Below are 22,169 nucleotides of genomic sequence, written 5' to 3'. Positions count from 1 at the left end.
TTTCTGCAAGGATTGCGGGCCCATCCCATGTACGGCTCTAAACACCATCCACAGGGATTTGAATTGTATTCTTTGACAGATTGTCAGCCAATGAAGGTCCTTTGAAGCCAGCGATGTTGAGGATCTCCGCTGCCTGTGTAGAGTCTGTTTGGCTGCTATAGTCTGGATCCTTTGCAACTTCAGTATGACTGACTTTGGTGCACCCAGGTTTAACCCCTTGCATGCGGCCGCCATTCTGCGCCTGTGCGGCAAAATCGCAAGTGGGCGGGTTTATGACGGCCCCCAGCCGTCATCAGCACACGAGCGCCGTAGTGCATGACGGCTGGGGGCCGTCACCAGCATGCAAGGGGTTAATGAATTGCAGTAATCCATCCTGCTCAGTATTACACTCCTCACTACTTGTGACCTGGTAGTAGTGGGCAGCAATGGAAGGATTGTTCTTAGAGCCCTGATCAGGAAGAAGCAATTGACCATGGTTTTATTAACTTGTGACTCCACCTGGAGGTTATCATCCAGCATAACCCCCAAATTGCGTACTGTATTAACTGGAGTCAATAGTTTATCTGTGGGGTTGAGTCTAAATTCAGAAGGAAAGGGACGGACCATTTTAGTCGTGGAACAGTAGACAATCTCCGTTTTGTCTCCATTGAATTGCAAAGTGTTATTTCTGTGCCAATTTGTGGTACTTTTCATACACTCCTGGAATTTGTCCAGAGAGACTCCTGGTCTCCTTCTAGAGAAAACACCAATTGTGTATCATCTCCATAGTTGACTACATCAATGTCAAAGGACTCGATAATAGAGATAAGTGGGCGTAGATAGATATTATATCAAATTGGGCTGATTGCTGATCCCTGTGGTACCCCTTGGCACACAGGAGTCTTTGGGGATGTAAAAGGTGTGATTGTCACCACCTGTTGCCTGCCTGTTAAATATGATTGCAGCCATTTCAGCGCCAATCCTTTCACTCAAATATCTCTTCAACAGGATGCTATGGTTCACCGTATCAAATGCGGCCGACATACGGTCGAATTGCCATTATTGGCCCGCATATTAAGATTGTCAAGTACTGTCCCTAGGGCAGTTTCTGTTCCGGGCCCAGGACACAACCCGAATTGGGCCTCATCTAGTAAATGATTTTCTCGCCAAAATTTGTACTGGGTATGGCAGCAGGGAGATGGGTCTAAAACTTGATGGACAGAGAGGATCATGTGTGGGCTTCTTAAGTAGCGGCGTCACCATCACCTATTTCCATTCCTCTGGGACAGTTCCTTTGTCCAGCGATTGGCAGCAGAACTGGCATAACCGAGGAGATAATTCTGAGTTAAATTCTTTCCATATTCTCTGAGGGAGAGGATCCAATGGCGAGCCAGAGGACACACTCGGAGCTAAATTTTTGAATAATTTCTCAGTAGGAATTTGAAAAGCCTCCAACAATGCTTGTGGAGGTCTATCATTTGCCTCTTCCTGTTGCTCTATCACCCCTGTTATAGATAGGTCTTTTTCCACATACAAATTAGTTTTATTATTTAAATTGAGACCATCAATAATTTTATTGATCTTCTCATCAAAATAGATGGCAATATCATCGCAGAGCTTGTGTGTCGCTTGGACCTGACTGCTCGCACAGGCTGGATGAGGCCGGCCCTTCCTTGCGCTGTTGGGTGCTAGCAGGATGGTTTTAGAATAATATTCAGCTTTGGACCTGGCGATCGTTTCCTTATATACGGTCTGTACTTGTTTTAATGTATTTTTGTCAGAGATATCATAGAGCTTTCTCCATTTCCTTTCAGCCTGTTTACATTTCTTTCGCATCTCTTCCAGTTCTTCATTCTACCAGGGGGCTGATGGTTTCTTCCTATTCTTTAACCTCTTAACTGGGATGATCTGATCCAGAGTATAGTTTTTTTGATCTCAGAAGATCTGATAGTTTTCTTCCACCAGCTTAGTGGGTACAAACAGATTCTGTTCTGACAGTAACTGGATCTGTCTATTTTTCGATAATTTTGCCCATTCCCTTCCTTGACGGAAGATTGTAGGCTGAGTCAGCTTGTTGTGTGTATTAGGCAAAGTTATCACAAAATGTATTGGAAAGTGATCGGTCCAGCATTGGGGAAAAACTTTGACCATCTTTGCCTCCATATGGTTGGAAAATATTAGATCTAAAATGTGACCTCCGTGATGAGTCGGTTGAAGTACCAATTGAAGCGAATGAAGGCTCTCACATGCTTGCGATAGGTCTCTGAGAGCTGGGCTAGAACTCCCATTATCCCAGAGATTAAAATCGCGCACTAAAATCGTCTTTGAGTGGGTCAATGACATGTTAAAAAAGGTATCAAATAAAGCCTGGATATGAGGGTTTTGACCTCCAGGAAGCCTATAACACACTATCCCAGACAGCACTTGTTCTCTTGCCTCATTCAACGTGAAGCCGAATAATTCTGTGCCCTCAATATCATCGATATGTAGGGGAGAGAAATCCCACTTGTCTTCAAATATCACCCCAACCCCCCTGCCTCTCCCTGCTGGCCTTGATTTGTGAAATATTGTATAACCCTAGGGGCATGCTAACCCTAATTCAACTACAGTGTTGACTTGTGGCCAAGTTTCAGTCATGAATAACACATCCAGGTCAAGGCACTCCAGCATAGGATACACCTCTTGATAATGCTTGACTAAAGATCCTGTGTTGATCAAGCCACATTTCAGTCTCTCAGAGATGTTGTCAACTGTGATGGTATTCCCCTTGTTCACCATATTCTCTTGTGTCCCTCTGGCATCCCTCCTACCTATGTGTATAAGTTGTTCCCAGATGTAGCATAGACTGGCCTTCCCTGAAGGAAAATTGGGAGCATGGCTGGCGCTGTGCGTGGCTGGTGCGCGGACGGGCGCAGACTGGCTTGCCTTCGGCGCGTGCTACGCGCTTGCATCAGCCTTCCTAAATAGGGAGGTGTGTGCTTAATCGGAGAGAAAAACTAGAGCGCTGACCAAGATGGCATCGTCACGGTGACCCGCTCTAAGAGGCAGAGTACACCAGCCCACCTTGGCCAGCTGAAAGTGCGAGTGCGAGAGCAAGGTAAAATATTTTAAAATATTAGGATTCCCACAAATTAGTAGCAATTTTATTTATTAAAATTCCTAAAATAGATTTGCCTTAAAAGAAGAAAACAAGCACTTTGCTAACGCGCACTGCCAGTAGTCTGCGATGTCATGGTCTCTGTTGCAAAATAACAAGGCGCCAATCTTGATAAATCCATGAGCTTCCAGATATCGAGGGAATCAAAAATGTTGTGCCACATGTTGGCTTGGCAGGATACCTTAGTACCGGTACAGTACATTATTTCCCTGAAAGCCAGTCCAGCCGCAGAAAGAGAAGCGAGCGTCCATTACGAAGTCTACATCCGACGACTTACACTCCAAGCGCATTCCAGGGCCTTGATTCCACACTGCTCATCACCAACCACACCGCACTCATTCCAAGCCAACAAACACCACGCTTTGCCCTATAGAGAGCATGAGTCCACACCACACCGCATTCATTCCAAGCCAACAAACACAACGCTGTGCCCTATATAGAGCATGAGTCCACACCACACCGCATTCATTCCAAGCCAACAAACACAACGCTGTGCCCTATATAGAGCATGATTCCACACCACACCACACTCATTTCAATCCAACGAACACCACACTCTGCCCTACAGAGACATGTTTCCACACCACACCGCACTCATTCCAAGCCAACAAACACCACGTTGTGCCCTATAGAGAGCATGAGTCCACACCGCTCATCACCAACCACACCACACTCGTTCCAAGCCAACTAACACCATGCTGCCCCCCTTAGAGATCATGATTCCACACCGCACTCATTCCAAGCCAACAAACACCATGCTGTGCCCTCTAGAGAGCATGAGTCCACACCACACCGCACTCATTCCAACTCAAAAAACATCACGCTGTGCCCTATAGAGAGCATGAGTCCACACCGCTCATCACGAACCACACCGCACTCATTCCAAGCCAACAAACACAACGCTGTCCCCTACAGAGAGCATAAGTCCACACCGCACCGCACTCATTCCAAGCCAACAAACACCACACTGTGCCCTATATAGAGCATGATTCCACACCACACCACACTCATTTCAATCGAACAAGCACCACACTGTGCCCTACAGAGACCATGTTTCCACACCACACCGCACTCATTCCAAGCCAACAAACACCACGCTGTCTCCTACAGAGAGCATAAGTCCACACCGCACCGTACTCATTCCAAGCCAACAAACACCACACTGTGCCCTATATAGAGCATGATTCCACACCACACCACACTCATTTCAATCCAACAAGCACCACACTGTGCCCTACAGAGACCATGTTTCCACACCACACCGCACTCATTCCAAGCCAACAAACACCACGCTGTGCCCTATAGAGAGCATGATTCCACACCACACCACACTCATTTCAATCCAACAAGCACCACACTGTGCCCTACAGAGACCATGTTTCCACACCACACCGCACTCATTCCAAGCCAACAAACACCACGCTGTGCCCTATAGAGAGCATGAGTCCACACCGCTCATCACCAACCACACCACACTCGTTCCAAGCCAACAATTACCACGCTGCGCCCAATAGAGATCATGATTCCACACCGCACTCATTCCAAGCCAACAAACACCACGCTGTGCCCTATAGAGAGCATGATTCCACACCACACCGCACTCATTCTAAGCCAACAAACACCACGCTCTGCCCTATAGAGAGCATGATTCCACACCACACCGCACTCATTCCAAGCCAACAAACACCACGCTGTGCCCTATAGAGAGCATGAGTCCACACCACACCGCACTCATTCCAAGCCAACAAACACCACGCTGTGCCCTATAGAGAGCATAAGTCCACACCGCACTGCACTCATTCCAAGCCAACAAACACCACGCTGTGCCCTATATAGAGCATGATTCCACACCACACCACACCACACTCATTTCAATCCAGCAAACACCACACTGTGCCTTACAGAGACCATGTTTCCACACCACACCGCACTCATTCCAAGCCAACAAACACCACGCTGTGCGCTATAGAGAGCATGAGTCCACACCGCTCATCACCAACCACACCACACTCGTTCCAAGCCAACAAATACCACGCTGCGCCCTATAGAGATCATGATTCCACACCGCACTCATTCCAAGCCAACAAACACCACGCTGTGCCCTACAGAGACCATGATTCCACACCACACCGCACTCATTCCAAGCCAAAAAACATCATGCTGTGCCCTATGGAGAGCATGAGTCCACACCGCTCATCACCAACCACACTGCACTCATTCCAAGCCAACTAACACCAAGCTATGCCCTATATAGAGCATGAGTCCACACCACACCGCACTCATTCCAAGCCAACAAACACCACACTGTGCCCTACAGAGACCATGATTCCACACCACACCGCACTCATTCCAAGCCAAAAAACATCATGCTGTGCCCTATGGAGAGCATGAGTCCACACCGCTCATCGCCAACCACACTGCACTCATTCCAAGCCAACTAACACCAAGCTATGCCCTATATAGAGCATGATTCCACACCACACCACACTCATTCCAATCAAACAAACACCACACTGTGCCCTACAGAGACCATGATTTCACACCACACTCATTCCAAGAGCGCATGATTCAACACCACAGCACACTCATTCCAAGCCAACACCATGCTGAGCCCTATAGAGAGCATGATTCTACACCACACTGAACTCATTCCGAGCCAACAAACACCACGCCGTGCCCTATAGAGAGTATGAGTCCACACTGCATCGCACTCATTCCAAGCCAACAAACACCACGCTGTGCCCTATAGAGCGCACGATTCCACACCGCTCATCACCAAGCGCACCACACTCATTCTGAGCCAACAAACACCACGATGCACCCTATAGAGAGCATGACTCCACATCGCTCATCACCAACCACACTGCACTCATTCCAGGGCAACAAACAACACGCTGTGCCCTATAGAGAGCATGATTCCACACCACACCGCACTCATTCTAAGCCAACAAACACCACGCTGTGACCTATAGAGCGCATGAAGCACCATAGAAAAGCTTCAATACAATACCTTTCCATTGGGCGGCCTCTTGGCTTCGCCATACAAGAATATACCCATTGTGAGACAGCGTGGTGTGTGAGGCGGTTCCATGTTTAAATATCGATGTAAAAAATATAGTTTACAAAAATATCGATGTAAAAATATTTAATACAAAAATATCGACTTCCTATACTTAAACAGGTAAGTACAATACTATATTGAATAAAAATATCGAAGTAAAAAATATAGATGTAAAAAATATCAACTTAAAATTATATATAACTTAAACAAACTATATTAATTAATATTAATATTTTTAATAAAATTAATTATATTGAATATCTATTTTAACTAAATATAACAAATAAACTTATTTAAAAAAAGATAAACACACAAAAATGTGTACAAATACATATACTTAAATACATTTTATTAACTAATATCTTTATATAATTTATAAACTTTTGAAATTATATAAAAATAAAATATATACATATATCAATAATTTAAAATAAAATAAAACATCCTATAATTAATTAACACATTAAACGATTATAAAAAAAATTTAAAATACATTTCGCAACTCATAATCACAATAGCAGGGAAAATAGTGGATAGTGGAGGTGTAAAAATGACTATTCCCACTCCAGTAAGTGCAACAGTAGGGAAAGTGTTGGATAGCGGAGGGGTACAAATTTCTATTCCCACTCGTGAGTGTAACAGTAGGGAAAGCGTTGGATAGCTTAGGGGCAAAAATTACTGTTCCCACTCCAGAGAGTGCAGCAGTAGGGAAAGTGCTGGATACCACACCAATACAAAAAAGTCAACATTTTAAATAAATTTGATTTCCATTATTAACATAAATAATATTAAAATGTAAATATATTATTATTTAAAAAGATAGTAAACATTCGTTAATGACACATTGTTTAACACTATAACATCCCCAACACACACCTAAAATAAATTAATTGCACAATTACAATTAATAATTACTAATAATTAATACAAATTACTTAACAAATAATTAATAATTCATCAATAAAAATAAATCACTTCCCACCCTTCTCAACATTTACACCTATAAACACCACCACACACACCTAAAATGTATTCAACAATTACCATAATTGATTAATGATTGATTAATTGAAATTAATTAACAACTAATTAGCATACAATTATTAATTAATTAATGTACACATTTAACTCAATAACATCACAATTATACAATTATTAATGAATATAAATTATTCAATAAATTTCATATAATTACATTACTTCCCACCCTATTCCCATATAAACCCACAACACGCTACGGAACTAAAAACGCAAAATTCAATTTAAAATAATCTATTAACTACTGTAAATAATAAATTCTATCTATATAATTAAATTACTTCCTACCCTATTCCCCTAAAAACCCACAACTCGCTATGGAACTAAAAATGCAAAATTGTATTAAAAAATATATATTAACTACTAAAATTTTAACACATATAATAAAAATGCAAACAATTATCACATAAAGTATTAAAATACATAACATTAATAATAAATCGATATTTTAACAACTATATTTTTGTAAACGATATTTGACACTTCGATATTTTTGTAATCAATATTACTTACCTGACAATCGATATTCTTGTCCATGATATTTTTTCCATCGATATTTATGACCCACAATATTTTTATCTCGATTTTTATGTATATCTATATTTATACATCGATATTCTATCTCTGTACCGTGTGAGGCGAAGTGGAAGATGTGGCATGGGTAGAGAAAACAGTGGAATGAGGTGATGTGGGGTGCTTAGGGAATGTAGTATTTGAGGCAAAGTGGTACGGTGGAAGAAGCAATGAGTATGAGGCAACAAAAGGGAGTGCGTTAGTGTCTTCTGAGGGTGTGATGTGTAAGCGCAGTGGGGACATGAGCATGTGTAGAGAAAGCAGAAAGAATGAGGCAAGTGGGGCACTTTGGGAACTCTGAAGGACAGGATTGTGGACCTCATGTTCTCTCTGTTTCTCTCCTCCAGGGTGAACTGGGAGTTGAAGGCAGACCCGGAAAGATTGGGGAGCAGGTACGTTGTCTTGTGCAGAGTGCTGATGATTGGCTGTCGCTGGGCCTTCTGCCCTAAGCTCAGGCCCCAGGACTTTGCCACACACCAAGAGACCCTCACCTTATCTTTGAAAAGAGCTGCTTGCACCAGAGCCGGATTGGCCTTTTTGCCACTGGGCATTTCCCCAGCAGGCTGGAGCCATTTTAGGCCAGTTTTGAAGCCACCAAAGGCCTAGTGTTTCTGTCTCTTTCCTCTGAGACTTTCCGCAAGAGAAAGAGAGGAATGTGGAGAGAAAGATCAGAGCAGGGAGAGAGTAGGGGAGGGTAAAGAGATCGGATGGATTGAAAGACTTAGGGCCCGATGTAGGTAATTGTGAAATATCGATTTCTTAATACCGAATTTTACAGATTCGGTATTAAGAAATCGGTATTTCCTATGTAGGTAACGATTCGGTAAAAAATACTGAATCCTTAATATTCCTTATTACCAAATCGGTAATTGAAATTCGATAATAAGGAATACCTACCCATTTATTCCAATGGGCTTGGGGACCCATAGGAATGAATTCCACTGTTACCAACCGGTATTTAGCCACCTACATCGGGCCCTAAGACTAGTGAGGAGAGCAGGCCTGCTTCTCGCTCCATCGTTCCTCCAAGGGTCGGCCTGAAGCTCTGACAGATGGGATCTAAGGAGTGAGGAGAGACAGCAGATGATGGACGCCTTCGGTCCACTGATGAGTGAGTCTTGGAGCAGTCTCTTTTATGGGGTCATTAATGTTGTCTATCTACCTTGGGTATGTGAACCCGAAAGCTGTGTTATTTTTCTTGGATCATGAGGCAGGAGAGGGTCTCAGCCAATGGAGCAGAGCGAGATCAAGAGGGTGCCCAGGAGGGGAGGGTCATTGCCAGCCCCAGAGCAGCTGAGTATGGAATACAGGAGGCAGCCAGAGGCGTAGTCAAAGAAGCAGGTCAGGGTGCAATACAAGAGCCCAACCATTGGCCAAGAGAATGAGGAGAGTCAGGTGTAATACAAGAGCCCAACCATTGCCTTGTAAATGAGGTGAGTCTGGTGTAATACAAGAGCCCAACCATTGCCTTGTAAATGAGATGAGTCTGGTGTAATACAAGAGCCCAACCATTGGCCTAGTGAATGAGGAGAGTCAGGTGTAATACAAGAGCCCAACCATTGCCTTGTAAATGAGGTGAGTCTGGTGTAATACAAGAGCCCAACCATTGCCTTGTAAATGAGATGAGTCTGGTGTAATACAAGAGCCCAACCATTGCCTTGTAAATGAGATGAGTCTGGTGTAATACAAGAGCCCAACCATTGCCTAGTGAATGAGGAGAGTCAGGTGTAATACAAGAGCCCAACCATTGCCGAGTGAATGAGGTGAGTCAGGTGTAATACAAGAGCCCAACCATTGGCCAAGTGAATGAGGAGAGTCAGGTGTAATACAAGAGCCCAACCATTGCCTTGTAAATGAGGTGAGTCTGGTGTAATACAAGAGCCCAACCATTGGCCAAGTGAATGAGGAGAGTCAGGTGTAATACAACAGCCCAACCATTGGCCTAGTGAATGAGAGTCAGGTGTAATACAAGAGTCCAACCATTGGCCTAGTGAGTGAGGAGAGTCAGGTGTAATACAAGAGCCCAACCATTGGCCAAGAGAATGAGGAGAGTCAGGTGTAATACAAGAGTCCAACCATTGCCTAGTGAGTGAGGAGAGTCAGGTGTAATACAAGAGCCCAACCATTGGCCTAGTGAATGAGGTGAGTCAGGTGTAATACAAGAGCCCAACTATTGCCTAGTGAATAAGGTGAGTCCGGTGTAATACAAGAGCCCAACCATTGCCTAGTGAATGAGGAGAGTCAGGTGTAATACAAGAGCCCAACCATTGGCCTAGTGAATGAGGTGAGTCAGGTGTAATACAAGAGCCCAACCATTGGCCTAGTGAATGAGGTGAGTCAGGTGTAATACAAGAGCCCAACCATTGCCTAGTGAATGAGGAGAGTCAGGTGTAATACGAGAGCCCAACCATTGGCCTAGTGAATGAGGTGAGTCAGGTGTAATACAAGAGCCCAACCATTGCCTAGTGAATGAGGAGAGTCAGGTGTAATACAAGAGCCCAACCATTGCCTAGTGAATGAGGTGAGTACGGTGTAATACAAGAGCCCAACCATTGCCTAGTGAATGAGGAGAGTCAGGTGTAATACAAGAACCCAACCATTGCCTAGTGAATGAGGAGAGTCAGGTGTAATACAAGAGCCCAACCACTGGCCTAGTGAATGAGGTGAGTCAGGTGTAATACAAGAGCCCAACCATTGCCTAGTGAATGAGGAGAGTCAGGTGTAATACAAGAGCCCAACCATTGGCCTAGTGAATGAGGTGAGTCAGGTGTAATACAAGAGCCCAACTATTGCCTAGTGAATGAGGAGAGTCAGGTGTAATACAAGAGCCCAACCATTGCCGAGTGAATGAGGTGAGTCAGGTGTAATACAAGAGCCCAACCATTGCCTAGTGAATGAGGTGAGTCAGGTGTAATACAAGAGCCCAACCATTGCCTAGTGAATGAGGTGAGTCAGGTGTAATACAAGAGCCCAACCATTGCCTAGTGAATGAGGTGAGTACGGTGTAATACAAGAGCCCAACCATTGGCCAAGTGAATGAGGAGAGACAGGTGTAATACAAGAGCCCAACCATTGGCCTAGTGAATGAGGTGAGTCCGGTGTAATACAAGAGCCCAACCATTGCCTAGTGATTGAGGTGAGTCCGGTGTAATACAAGAGCCCAACCATTGGCCTTTGAATGAGGTGAGTCTGGGTGTAATACAAGAGCCCAACCATTGCCTAGTGAATGAGGAGAGTCAGGTGTAATACAAGAGCCCAACCATTGGCCTTTGAATGAGGTGAGTCTGGGTGTAATACAAGAGCCCAACCATTGCCTAGTGAATGAGGAGAGTCAGGTGTAATACAAGAGCCCAACCATTGGCCTTTGAATGAGGTGAGTCTGGGTGTAATACAAGAGCCCAACCATTGCCTAGTGAATGAGGAGAGTCAGGTGTAATACAAGAGCCCAACCATTGCCTAGTGAATGAGGTGAGTCAGGTGTAATACAAGAGCCCAACCATTGCCTAGTGAATGAGGAGAGTCAGGTGTAATACAAGAGCCCAACCATTGGCCTAGTGAATGAGGTGAGTCAGGTGTAATACAAGAGCCCAACCATTGGCCTAGTGAATGAGGTGAGTCAGGTGTAATACAAGAGCCCAACCATTGCCTAGTGAATGAGGAGAGTCAGGTATAATACAAGAGCCCAACCATTGGCCTTTGAATGAGGTGAGTCTGGGTGTAATACAAGAGCCCAACCATTGCCTAGTGAATGAGGAGAGTCAGGTGTAATACAAGAGCCCAACCATTGCCTAGTGAATGAGGTGAGTCAGGTGTAATACAAGAGCCCAACCATTGCCTAGTGAATGAGGAGAGTCAGGTGTAATACAAGAGCCCAACCATTGCCTAGTGAATGAGGTGAGTCAGGTGTAATACAAGAGCCCAACCATTGCCTAGTGAATGAGGTGAGTCAGGTGTAATACAAGAGCCCAACCATTGCCTAGTGAATGAGGAGAGTCAGGTGTAATACAAGAGCCCAACCATTGGCCTAGTGCGTGAGGAGAGTCAGGTGTAATGCAAGAGCCCAATCATTGGCCTAGTGAATGAGGAGAGTCAGGTGTAATACAAGAGCCCAACCATTGGCCTAGTGAATGAGGTGAGTCAGGTGTAATACAAGAGCCCAACCATTGTCCTAGTGAATGAGGTGAGTCTGGGTGTAATACAAGAGCCCAACCATTGCCTAGTGATTGAGGTGAGTCCGGTGTAATATAAGAGCCCAACCATTGGCCTAGTGAATGAGGTGAGTCAGGTGTAATACAAGAGCCCAACCATTGCCTAGTGAATGAGGTGAGTACGGTGTAATACAAGAGCCCAACCATTGCCTAGTGAATGAGGAGAGTCAGGTGTAACACAAGAGCCCAAACACTGGTCTATGGAATGAGGAGAGTCAGGTGTAATACAAGAGCCCAACCATTGGCCTAGTGAATGAGGTGAGTCAGGGTATAATAAGAGCGAGCCATAGGGTGGTCATGAATAATCTAGACTCTGTGGCAAGGTCCACGGGTTCATCCGTGGACATTAGATGCCATGCATGGCTCCGATTGCAACGTTCCGATGAACTTAATGGACATGCCTTTTAATGCATTTAATGCACCCCGCTTCGTCTGCAAAACGGTAGACTTGGTCCTTGAGTCGTGTATACAGGAATGACTCATGTCTTTCTCCTAGGGTTTGTTTCCCCTGACCACCAATTTCGTAGGTAAAATTGCTAATTTCAGGGCTATGCAAAGGGTCTCGCCTCTCGTCAAACCTCCCACCCAGCCCAACAACCCAACCAGTTCCTGCAGCAGGACAGATGCGGAGGTGGCCATCTGACCCGACAGGCTCAGCAGCGTTCTTCCTCTCTTGCGCCACCAGTTAGGCTACTTTCGGTTTTCTGTGGGGGTGGAAGATTGGCACATCATTTAAGGGCTTAGCAGGCCATCCCAATGGAATCATAGAAATGGGTCATGTCCTTCCATTACCCTCATCTTTTACTCCCAGCCAGACAAAGAGTCGCCTTCTCCTGTAAGTCGGGGTCCTGTTCCGATGTTGCTCCTGTTCCTTCCATGATCTCACCTAGGACAGCGTTCTGCACTTCATTCCAGATCTCCATGTTTTAAATTCATTTTTCCACAAGTTGAAATTTAACATGTTCAACCTAAAACATTTTCTTCTTGCGCTGAAACTAGGAGGTCGGAGGGTGTCCAGTTGTGAGATGCTGCTTCATGGCGTGCCTGTACTTTTCTATCAGGTTCCACTCCCTACCAGTTTTCTGTCCTCCCATTTGGGTTGACATTGATACCTCGAGGCTTCACCCAGCTGATGGTGTTGGATGTGGCACACTACGCAGCACAGAAATCTCACTCGTTCCGCACCGTGATGACGAGCTGCTGAAGGTGGATTCACCACGGGTGGTGTTGGATCACCTGAATGCCACAGCAACCCTAATGTTTGAGATTGGGTTTTCCGTCAACATGCCCAAGTAACACCTTGAGTCCTCGTCCTCTTCTGTTCCTTGGGGGGGTGCTGGACACTAGAACTCTGAATCTCCCAATCCTCAGAACATGATTCCAAAGTTTCCTGAAATTGCTCTTCCAGCCCTGAAGGTCCGTCACCTGCTCGATTTGCTGGTTGCTTGCATCCCTCGGGTCCCTCGTGCACACTGACATCACCATCATGATTCTTTGAAACTGCGACGCGTCTTCAGTGGAGGAGAATCTGAGCGATGGGAACCCTTCTGCCCTCGGCCAGCAGTGGCCACAGAGGTCTCCACTCGAGAGTGAGTGCTGATCTGGAGGATTTGGAGAACAGAAGGCTTTGGTCTTCAGGGGAGTAGGGTTTTCTCATCAGCCAGCTTCAACTGTAGGGGACATGCTTGGCACTGAAGGCTTCCCTGTCCTCCATTCATTGACAGTCTGACCAGATTCTTACAGACATTACAATGGTGTTGTGAGATGTAAACAAGCAGGGCGGTGTGGGCTCTTGTCTGCTCGGTCGGGACGTATGGAGATTGTGTTCTTGGGCCATCGGTCCTCGAATTGATCAAACCTGGCAGATGGTTGGTTTCCAGCCAGATGCAAAGTGATTGAGCCCAATCTGGTGTCATCCTGTTGACCACAAGTGTTGTCTGCATCCAGAGGTGGTAAACGTCTCTTACCCTCTGGGCACCACTCCTGAGAGCCGGATTGCCACTCACAAGAATGTGTGGGCCCTGACCTCCAGGCTCTGTTACAAAGACCCTTATAATGTATTGTTTTATAAAGCATAGACGTGACCCAAGGGTATGTAAGCCTTGTACAAAGGAATGATATCCATAAACACAGAGCTGAAGTCAGGAAAAGCACAAATGGCAAAAACATATCAACTTCAGTAAGATAGGTTATGATGGCCCTCAGGGAATGCGTGTAACCTCAATAGGGGTTTTCCACTGCGTTGCATATTCTCTCCCATACCCCTGAACCCCAGATTCTGAGTAAGATATGACCAAGAACAATTGATTCTGACCACCCCAGAATGGCCACAGGAAGCTTGACGAGACCTTTTATGCCTGTCTTTGTGTCTTCCTTTTCCTCTCATGATCGGAGCACACCTCTTCTTGCAGTTGAAGTGGGGCAGGTCCTCCACCCCAACCTCGTGCCGGGTTCCTAGTCCGGCCCAACCTTTGCCAGGGCTGCTCCAGGTTCCCAGTCCGGCCCAACATTTGCCAGGGCTGCTCTGGGTTCCCAGTCCGTCCCAACCTTTGCCAGGCTGCTCCGGGTTCCCAGTCCGGCCCAACCTTTGCCAGGGCTGCTCTGGGTTCCCAGTCCGTCCCAACCTTTGCCAGGGCTGCTCCGGGTTCCCAGTCCGGCCCAACCCTTGCCAGGCTGCTCCAGGTTCCCAGTGCGGCCCAACCTTTGCCAGGGCTGCTCCGGGTTCCTAGTCCGGCCCAACCTTTGCCAGGCTGCTCCAGGTTCCCAGTGCGGCCCAACCTTTGCCAGGCTGCTCCAGGTTCCTAGTCCGGCCCAACCTTTGCCAGGGCTGCTCCAGGTTCCCAGTCCGGCCCAACCTTTGCCAGGGCTGCTCCAGGTTCCCAGTCCGGCCCAACATTTGCCAGGGCTGCTCTGGGTTCCCAGTCCGTCCCAACCTTTGCCAGGCTGCTCCGGGTTCCCAGTCCGGCCCAACCTTTGCCAGGGCTGCTCCGGGTTCCCAGTCCGGCCCAACCTTTGCCAGGGCTGCTCCGGGTTCCCAGTGCGGCCCAACCTTTGCCAGGCTGCTCTGGGTTCCCAGTCCATCTCAACCTTTGCCAGGGCTGCTCTGGGTTCCCAGTCCGTCCCAAGCTTTGCCAGGCTGCTCCGGGTTCCCAGTCCGGCCCAACCTTTGCCAGGGCTGCTCTGGGTTCCCAGTCCGTCCCAACCTTTGCCAGGCTGCTCTGGGTTCCCAGTCCGTCACAACCTTTGCCAGGCTGCTCTGGGTTCCCAGTCCGTCCCAACCTTTGCCAGGGCTGCTCCAGGTTCCCAGTCCGTCCCAACCTTTGCCAGGCTGCTCCAGGTTCCCAGTCCGGCCCATTCTTTGCCAGGGCAGCTCCGGGTTCCTAGTCCGACCCAACCTTTGCCAGGCTGCTCCAGGTTCCCAGTCCGGCCCAACCTTTGCCAGGGCTGCTCCGGGTTCCCAGTCCGGCCCAACATTTGCCAGGACTGCTCCGGGTTCCCAGTCCGGCCCGACATTTGCCAGGGCTGCTCCGGGTTCCCAGTCCGGCCCAACATTTGCCAGGGCTGCTCCGGGTTCCCAGTCCGGCCCGACATTTGCAAGGACTGCTCCGGGTTCCCAGTCCGGCCCAACATTTGCCAGGGCTGCTCTGGGTTCCCAGTCCGTCCCAACCTTTGCCAGGCTGCTCCGGGTTCCCAGTCCGGCCCAACCTTTGCCAGGGCTGCTCTGGGTTCCCAGTCCGTCCCAACCTTTGCCAGGCTGCTCTGGGTTCCCAGTCCGGCCCAACCTTTGCCAGGGCTGCTCCGGGTTCCCAGTCCGGCCCAACCCTTGCCAGGCTGCTCCAGGTTCCCAGTGCGGCCCAACCTTTGCCAGGGCTGCTCCGGGTTCCTAGTCCGGCCCAACCTTTGCCAGGCTGCTCCAGGTTCCCAGTGCGGCCCAACCTTTGCCAGGCTGCTCCAGGTTCCTAGTCCGGCCCAACCTTTGCCAGGGCTGCTCCAGGTTCCCAGTCCGGCCCAACCTTTGCCAGGGCTGCTCCGGGTTCCTAGTCCGGCCCAACATATGCCAGGCTGCTCCAGGTTCCCAGTGCGGCCCAACCTTTGCCAGGGCTGCTCCGGGTTCCCAGTCCGGCCCAACCTTTGCCAGGGCTGCTCTGGGTTTCCAGTCCGGCCCAACCTTTGCCAGGGCTGCTCCGGGTTCCTAGTCCGACCCAACCTTTGCCAGGGCTGCTCCGGGTTCCTAGTCCGACCCAACCTTTGCCAGGCTGCTCCGGGTTCCCAGTCCGGCCCGGCCTCCAGAGTCTGCATCTTCGCGCCCTGAGTCTGAGTGCGGAAAGCTGTGCTCCCAGAGCCGGTGGATCATCCTAGCAGCATGCTGCCCCTCTTCAATTTATTTATTTATTTATTTTTAATACTTGTAAAGCGCTGCATATACCCGTAGGCGTCTAGTGCTGGGTGGGGCTGCTCTGGGTTCCTGTTCCATTTCAACCTTTGCCAGGGCTGCTCCAGGTTCCCAGTCCGGCCCAACCTTTGCCAGGGCTGCTCCAGGTTCCCAGTCCGGCCCAACATTTGCCAGGGCTGCTCTGGGTTCCCAGTCCGTCCCAACCTTTGCCAGGCTGCTCCGGGTTCCCAGTCCGGCCCAACCTTTGCCAGGGCTGCTCCGGGTTCCCAGTCCGGCCCAACCTTTGCCAGGGCTGCTCCGGGTTCCCAGTGCGGCCCAACCTTTGCCAGGCTGCTCTGGGTTCCCAGTCCGTCCCAACCTTTGCCAGGGCTGCTCTGGGTTCCCAGTCCGTCCCAACCTTTGCCAGGCTGCTCCGGGTTCCCAGTCCGGCCCAACCTTTGCCAGGGCTGCTCTGGGTTCCCAGTCCGTCCCAACCTTTGCCAGGCTGCTCTGGGTTCCCAGTCCGTCACAACCTTTGCCAGGATGCTCTGGGTTCCCAGTCCGTCCCAACCTTTGCCAGGGCTGCTCCAGGTTCCCAGTCCGTCCCAACCTTTGCCAGGCTGCTCCAGGTTCCCAGTCCGGCCCAACCTTTGCCAGGGCTGCTCCGGGTTCCTAGTCCGACCCAACCTTTGCCAGGCTGCTCCAGGTTCCCAGTCCGGCCCAACCTTTGCCAGGGCTGCTCCGGCTTCCCAGTCCGGCCCAACATTTGCCAGGACTGCTCCGGGTTCCCAGTCCGGCCCGACATTTGCCAGGGCTGCTCCGGGTTCCCAGTCCGGCCCAACATTTGCCAGGGCTGCTCCGGGTTCCCAGTCCGGCCCAACATTTGCAAGGACTGCTCCGGGTTCCCAGTCCGGCCCAACATTTGCCAGGGCTGCTCTGGGTTCCCAGTCCGTCCCAACCTTTGCCAGGCTGCTCCGGGTTCCCAGTCCGGCCCAACCTTTGCCAGGGCTGCTCTGGGTTCCCAGTCCGTCCCAACCTTTGCCAGGCTGCTCTGGGTTCCCAGTCCGGCCCAACCTTTGCCAGGGCTGCTCCAGGTTCCTAGTCCGGCCCAACCCTTGCCAGGCTGCTCCAGGTTCCCAGTGCGGCCCAACCTTTGCCAGGGCTGCTCCAGGTTCCCAGTCCGGCCCAACCTTTGCCAGGGCTGCTCCGGGTTCCTAGTCCGGCCCAACCTTTGCCAGGCTGCTCCAGGTTCCCAGTGCGGCCCAACCTTTGCCAGGCTGCTCCAGGTTCCTAGTCCGGCCCAACCTTTGCCAGGGCTGCTCCAGGTTCCCAGTCCGGCCCAACCTTTGCCAGGGCTGCTCCGGGTTCCTAGTCCGGCCCAACATATGCCAGGCTGCTCCAGGTTCCCAGTGCGGCCCAACCTTTGCCAGGGCTGCTCCGGGTTCCCAGTCCGGCCCAACCTTTGCCAGGGCTGTTCTGGGTTTCCAGTCCGGCCCAACCTTTGCCAGGGCTGCTCCGGGTTCCTAGTCCGACCCAACCTTTGCCAGGGCTGTTCCGGGTTCCTAGTCCGACCCAACCTTTGCCAGGCTGCTCCGGGTTCCCAGTCCGGCCCGGCCTCCAGAGCCTGCATCTTCGCGCCCTGAGTCTGAGTGCGGAAAGCTGTGCTCCCAGAGCCGGTGGATCATCCTAGCAGCATGCTGCCCCTCTTCAATTTATTTATTTTTAATACTTGTAAAGCGCTGCATATACCCGTAGGCGTCTAGTGCTGGGTGGGGCAACGGTGTTGTTTCTTGGTGCACGAAGGAGCGCTGATCCTCTGAAGAAGCTTCTTTCACATGCTTGCTTGGTGCTTTCGTTACCTACAAAGGATGAGCCCAGCCCTGTCGTCTTTGTTTAGATGCCTCCTCAATTGAAGTCTCTGACTGCTGTGAGGTTTCTGACATGAATCCCACTTCTCTGTTCTGAGGTTTCTGATAGGAGCTCCTGCCAGTGAGGAGCTCTGTCTGAGACTATGAACAGCTGCCAGTGAGGAGCTCTGTCTGAGCCTATGAACAGCTGCCAGTGAGGAGCTCTGTCTGAGCCTATGAACAGCTGCCAGTGGGGAGCTCTGTCTGAGCCTATGAACAGCTGCCAGTGAGGAGCTCTGTCTGAGCCTATGAACAGCTGCCAGTGGGGGGCTCTGTCTGAGCCTATGAACAGCTGCCAGTGAGGAGCTCTGTCTGAGCCTATGAACAGCTGCCAGTGAGGAGCTCTGTCTGAGCCTATGAACAGCTGCCAGTGAGGAGCTCTGTCTGAGCCTATGAACAGCTGCCAGTGGGGAGCTTGGTCTGAGCCTATGAACAGCTGCCAGTGAGGAGCTCTGTCTGAGCCTATGAACAGCTGCCAGTGAGGAGCTCTGTCTGAGCCTATGAACAGCTGCCAGTGAGGAGCTCTGTATGAGCCTATGAACAGCTGCCAGTGAGGAGCTCTGTCTGAGCCTATGAACAGCTGCCAGTGGGGAGCTCTGTCGGAGCCTATGAACAGCTGCCAGTGAGGAGCTCTGTCGGAGCCTATGAACAGCTGCCAGTGGGGAGCTCTGTCTGAGCCTATGAACAGCTGCCAGTGAGGAGCTCTGTCGGAGCCTATGAACAGCTGCCAGTGAGGAGCTCTGTCGGAGCCTATGAACAGCTGCCAGTGAGGAGCTCTGTCTGAGCCTATGAACAGCTGCCAGTGAGGAGCTCTGTCTGAGCCTATGAACAGCTGCCAGGGAGGAGCTCTGTCTGAGCCTATGAACAGCTGCCTGTGAGGAGCTCTGTCTGAGCCTATGAACAGCTGCCAGTGAGGAGCTCTGTCTGAGCCTATGAACAGCTGCCAGTGAGGAGCTCTGTCTGAGCCTATGAACCGCTGCCAGGGAGGAGCTCTGTCTGAGCCTATGAACAGCTGCCAGTGAGGAGCTCTGTCTGAGCCTATGAACAGCTGCCAGTGAGGAGCTCTGTCTGAGCCTATGAACAGCTGCCAGTGAGAAGCTCTGTCTGAGCCTATGAACAGCTGCCAGTGGGGAGCTCTGTCTGAGCCTATGAACAGCTGCCAGTGAGGAGCTCTGTCTGAGCCTATGAACAGCTGCCAGTGGGGAGCTCTGTCTGAGCCTATGAACAGCTGCCAGTGGGGCGCTGTCTGAGCCTATGAACAGCTGCCAGTGAGGAGCTCTGTCTGAGCCTATGAACAGCTGCCAGGGAGGAGCTCTGTCTGAGCCTATGAACAGCTGCCTGTGAGGAGCTCTGTCTGAGCCTATGAACAGCTGCCAGTGAGGAGCTCTGTCTGAGCCTATGAACAGCTGCCAGTAGGGAGCTCTGTCTGAGCCTATGAACAGCTGCCAGTGAGGAGCTCTGTCTGAGCCTATGAACAGCTGCCAGTGAGGAGCTCTGTCTGAGCCTATGAACAGCTGCCAGTGGTGCCTACGGACATTGAACCCGTCTCCTTGGCAGCCATCACATTGGCATGGCACGTGGACGAGCGACTTACCCCTTGTGCCCAACTTCCACTCACACCCTTCTTCCCAGACATGCTTGAGTCCTTGTAGGGTGGCCGCGACTCCATCGACCGGGCTTAGGGATTCTGATCGATCAACTCTTCGTAAGATGCGCTGGTGCAGAAGGAGGAACGCTGTCCAGAAGAGGACTTTGTCTAAGTGGACTGTGCATTGTATTAAGATCTGCTATCCCTTAGCCAAAAAGAAACACTGAAAGGTATTCGGGCCAGTCTGCGAGGGTGAAAGCAACAACTTCAGCCTTATTCAGGGCTATGCCAACCCTGAAAGAGTTGCCGCGTGGCAGCATGGCCTCCGGCCACATTACTTGATCAGCATTATTATTCAGACTTGGAGGTCTGTAGGAATGGCCCCTTCGCACAGCCAGCGCTGCATCTCCTCAGACCTTCTCCTGGGAGGGGCATTGCTCTGGGACTTATTCAGAAGGTGAGGAATCTGCAGGAGTTCCGATCAGAAGTCTTTGGGGCATATTTACAAGGGCTTTATCTCTGCTTTTTTGGCTTTCAAAGCCAAAAAAGCAGAGATAAAACCAGCACCCTATTTACAAGAGGGTGCTAACATGCATAATCGCAAGTTAGCCCCCCTTTTCCCCAACGCCTCCCTTTGCATCTCCAATGAGATGCAAAGTGGGCGTCACTGGGCGTACTCAAGATGGACCCCCTTGCAAATATCGCTGATGTTTACATCGCAATATTTACAAGGCAGCCCACAGGATTTTAGCACATGTTAGATTCTGGCGAAAACAGCCATTTTCGCCATAATCTAATGTCTGCTAAAATCCTAACTTATCAATAACAACAAGAGAGATAGGGATAAAGGACACTCCTATTCCCCCAACAAAATATTAAAGAACAATGAAGGAGTGACAAGAAAGAAGAGATTTACAATATCCAAGATACTAATTCCTGGACCGAGACAGCAAGTTGTTTCATAAGATACTAGTACTCACACAGGAAGAACATAAGAGAATGGCTAACTGGGTAGGAAGCATTCAATGTTTGGAAATAAAACCCTCACTCATCAACATAGTTGATGACATGCTTCATCATACTGTTTTTACCATGGAGACCGAATCAGGTCGTCTACGAATGATTTAGCACCGGGTGCCCCACGAACATGCGGTGCACTAAGACCCCCTTCCGTCCGCGCTCCGGTCCCCAAGCGAGCGCCTCTACGCACCGGCCCCCCGAGAGAGGCCGGCTATCCCAGGCCATCCGAGGCTCCACTGCACTGCGGTATCTCTTCTTTCTTGTCACTCCTTATTTATTTAATATTTATTTATTATGCAATTTATACTGCGCAAACTAAACCCGAAGGTGTCAAGGCGCCTATCAAAGAAGATCAAAAAGGCAGAGCACAACTGCAGGTAAGCGCGCACAAAAAGACGAGTCTTCAAGGCAGTTCTAAATGATTGTAAAGTGGGAAGGGACCTTAATTCCAGTGGGAGAGCGTTCCACCACTTTGGGGCCAGATTGGAAAAGGCTTTGCCACCCCATCTAGTTTTCCGGATACGAGGAACTGAAAGAAGAAGTCTGTTGGAGGAACGAAGGTTCCTACCTGGACTGTAACGAGACAAAATGGATCCAATTCCAGTAGGGCTGTTTTTTGCTAGGGCCTTATAGACCATACACAGGGTCTTAAAGAGTATACGGTCCTCAACAGGAAGCCAGTGAAGCTGCTTCCTGGCAGAGGTAGCAGAGGCACATCGGGGTAGATCCAGGACAAATCTGGCTGCTGCATTCTGGACCACTTGCAAGCGCTGCAGCTGACTTTTATTCAGTCCCGCATACAGTGCATTGCAGTAGTCCAGACGGGAGCCAAGGAGGGCAACAGCGAGTTGTTTCCTTGCCTGCAGTGAGAGATAGTGCCTAATTTTCCTTAGTATGCGAATGATACCCCAACAAGTCGATACAGTCCTGTTGACCTGTTGGCACATACTGAGGATGGGATCAATCATAACCCCAAGATTTTTGGCTGAGGAGGTAGGATCAGGACAGGCACCCAATGAGTCTGGCCACCACTCAGCTGACCAAATCTCCTCCTTTCCTCCAAACACCATCACCTCAGTCTTCTCTCCGTTCAGTTTCAATGAGTTGTGAATCATCCATTGACCGACTGCCTCCATGCAAGATCTAAAATTGGAGGCAGTCGACGTGACTGACTGGGAGAGAGAGATGAGGATCTGGGTGTCATCCGCATAGGAAACTACCTCCATCCCGAAAGATCTAATAAGTCTGGCAAGGGGGTCACATAAA

General features: G+C 49.5%; 1 protein-coding gene across 1 annotated transcript in view; it reads left to right on the top strand.

Moving 5' to 3' along the window:
• The window catches only part of COL27A1 (collagen type XXVII alpha 1 chain), a 1,047,548-nt gene that overhangs the window by 539,300 nt on the left and 486,079 nt on the right, over window positions 1–22,169 (top strand). Inside the window, exon 20 of the mRNA XM_086924958.1 lies at window positions 8,156–8,200. Within this exon, the coding sequence (XP_086781084.1) occupies window positions 8,156–8,200 (45 nt within the window). The remainder of the gene's footprint in view (window positions 1–8,155; window positions 8,201–22,169) is intronic.

The sequence above is a fragment of the Lissotriton vulgaris genome, chromosome 5 (assembly GCF_964263255.1).
Source record: "Lissotriton vulgaris chromosome 5, aLisVul1.2, whole genome shotgun sequence".
NCBI lineage: Eukaryota > Metazoa > Chordata > Amphibia > Caudata > Salamandridae > Lissotriton > Lissotriton vulgaris.
Note: the sequence above shows the minus strand (reverse complement) of the source record. Positions and strands in the feature narration are given on the sequence as shown.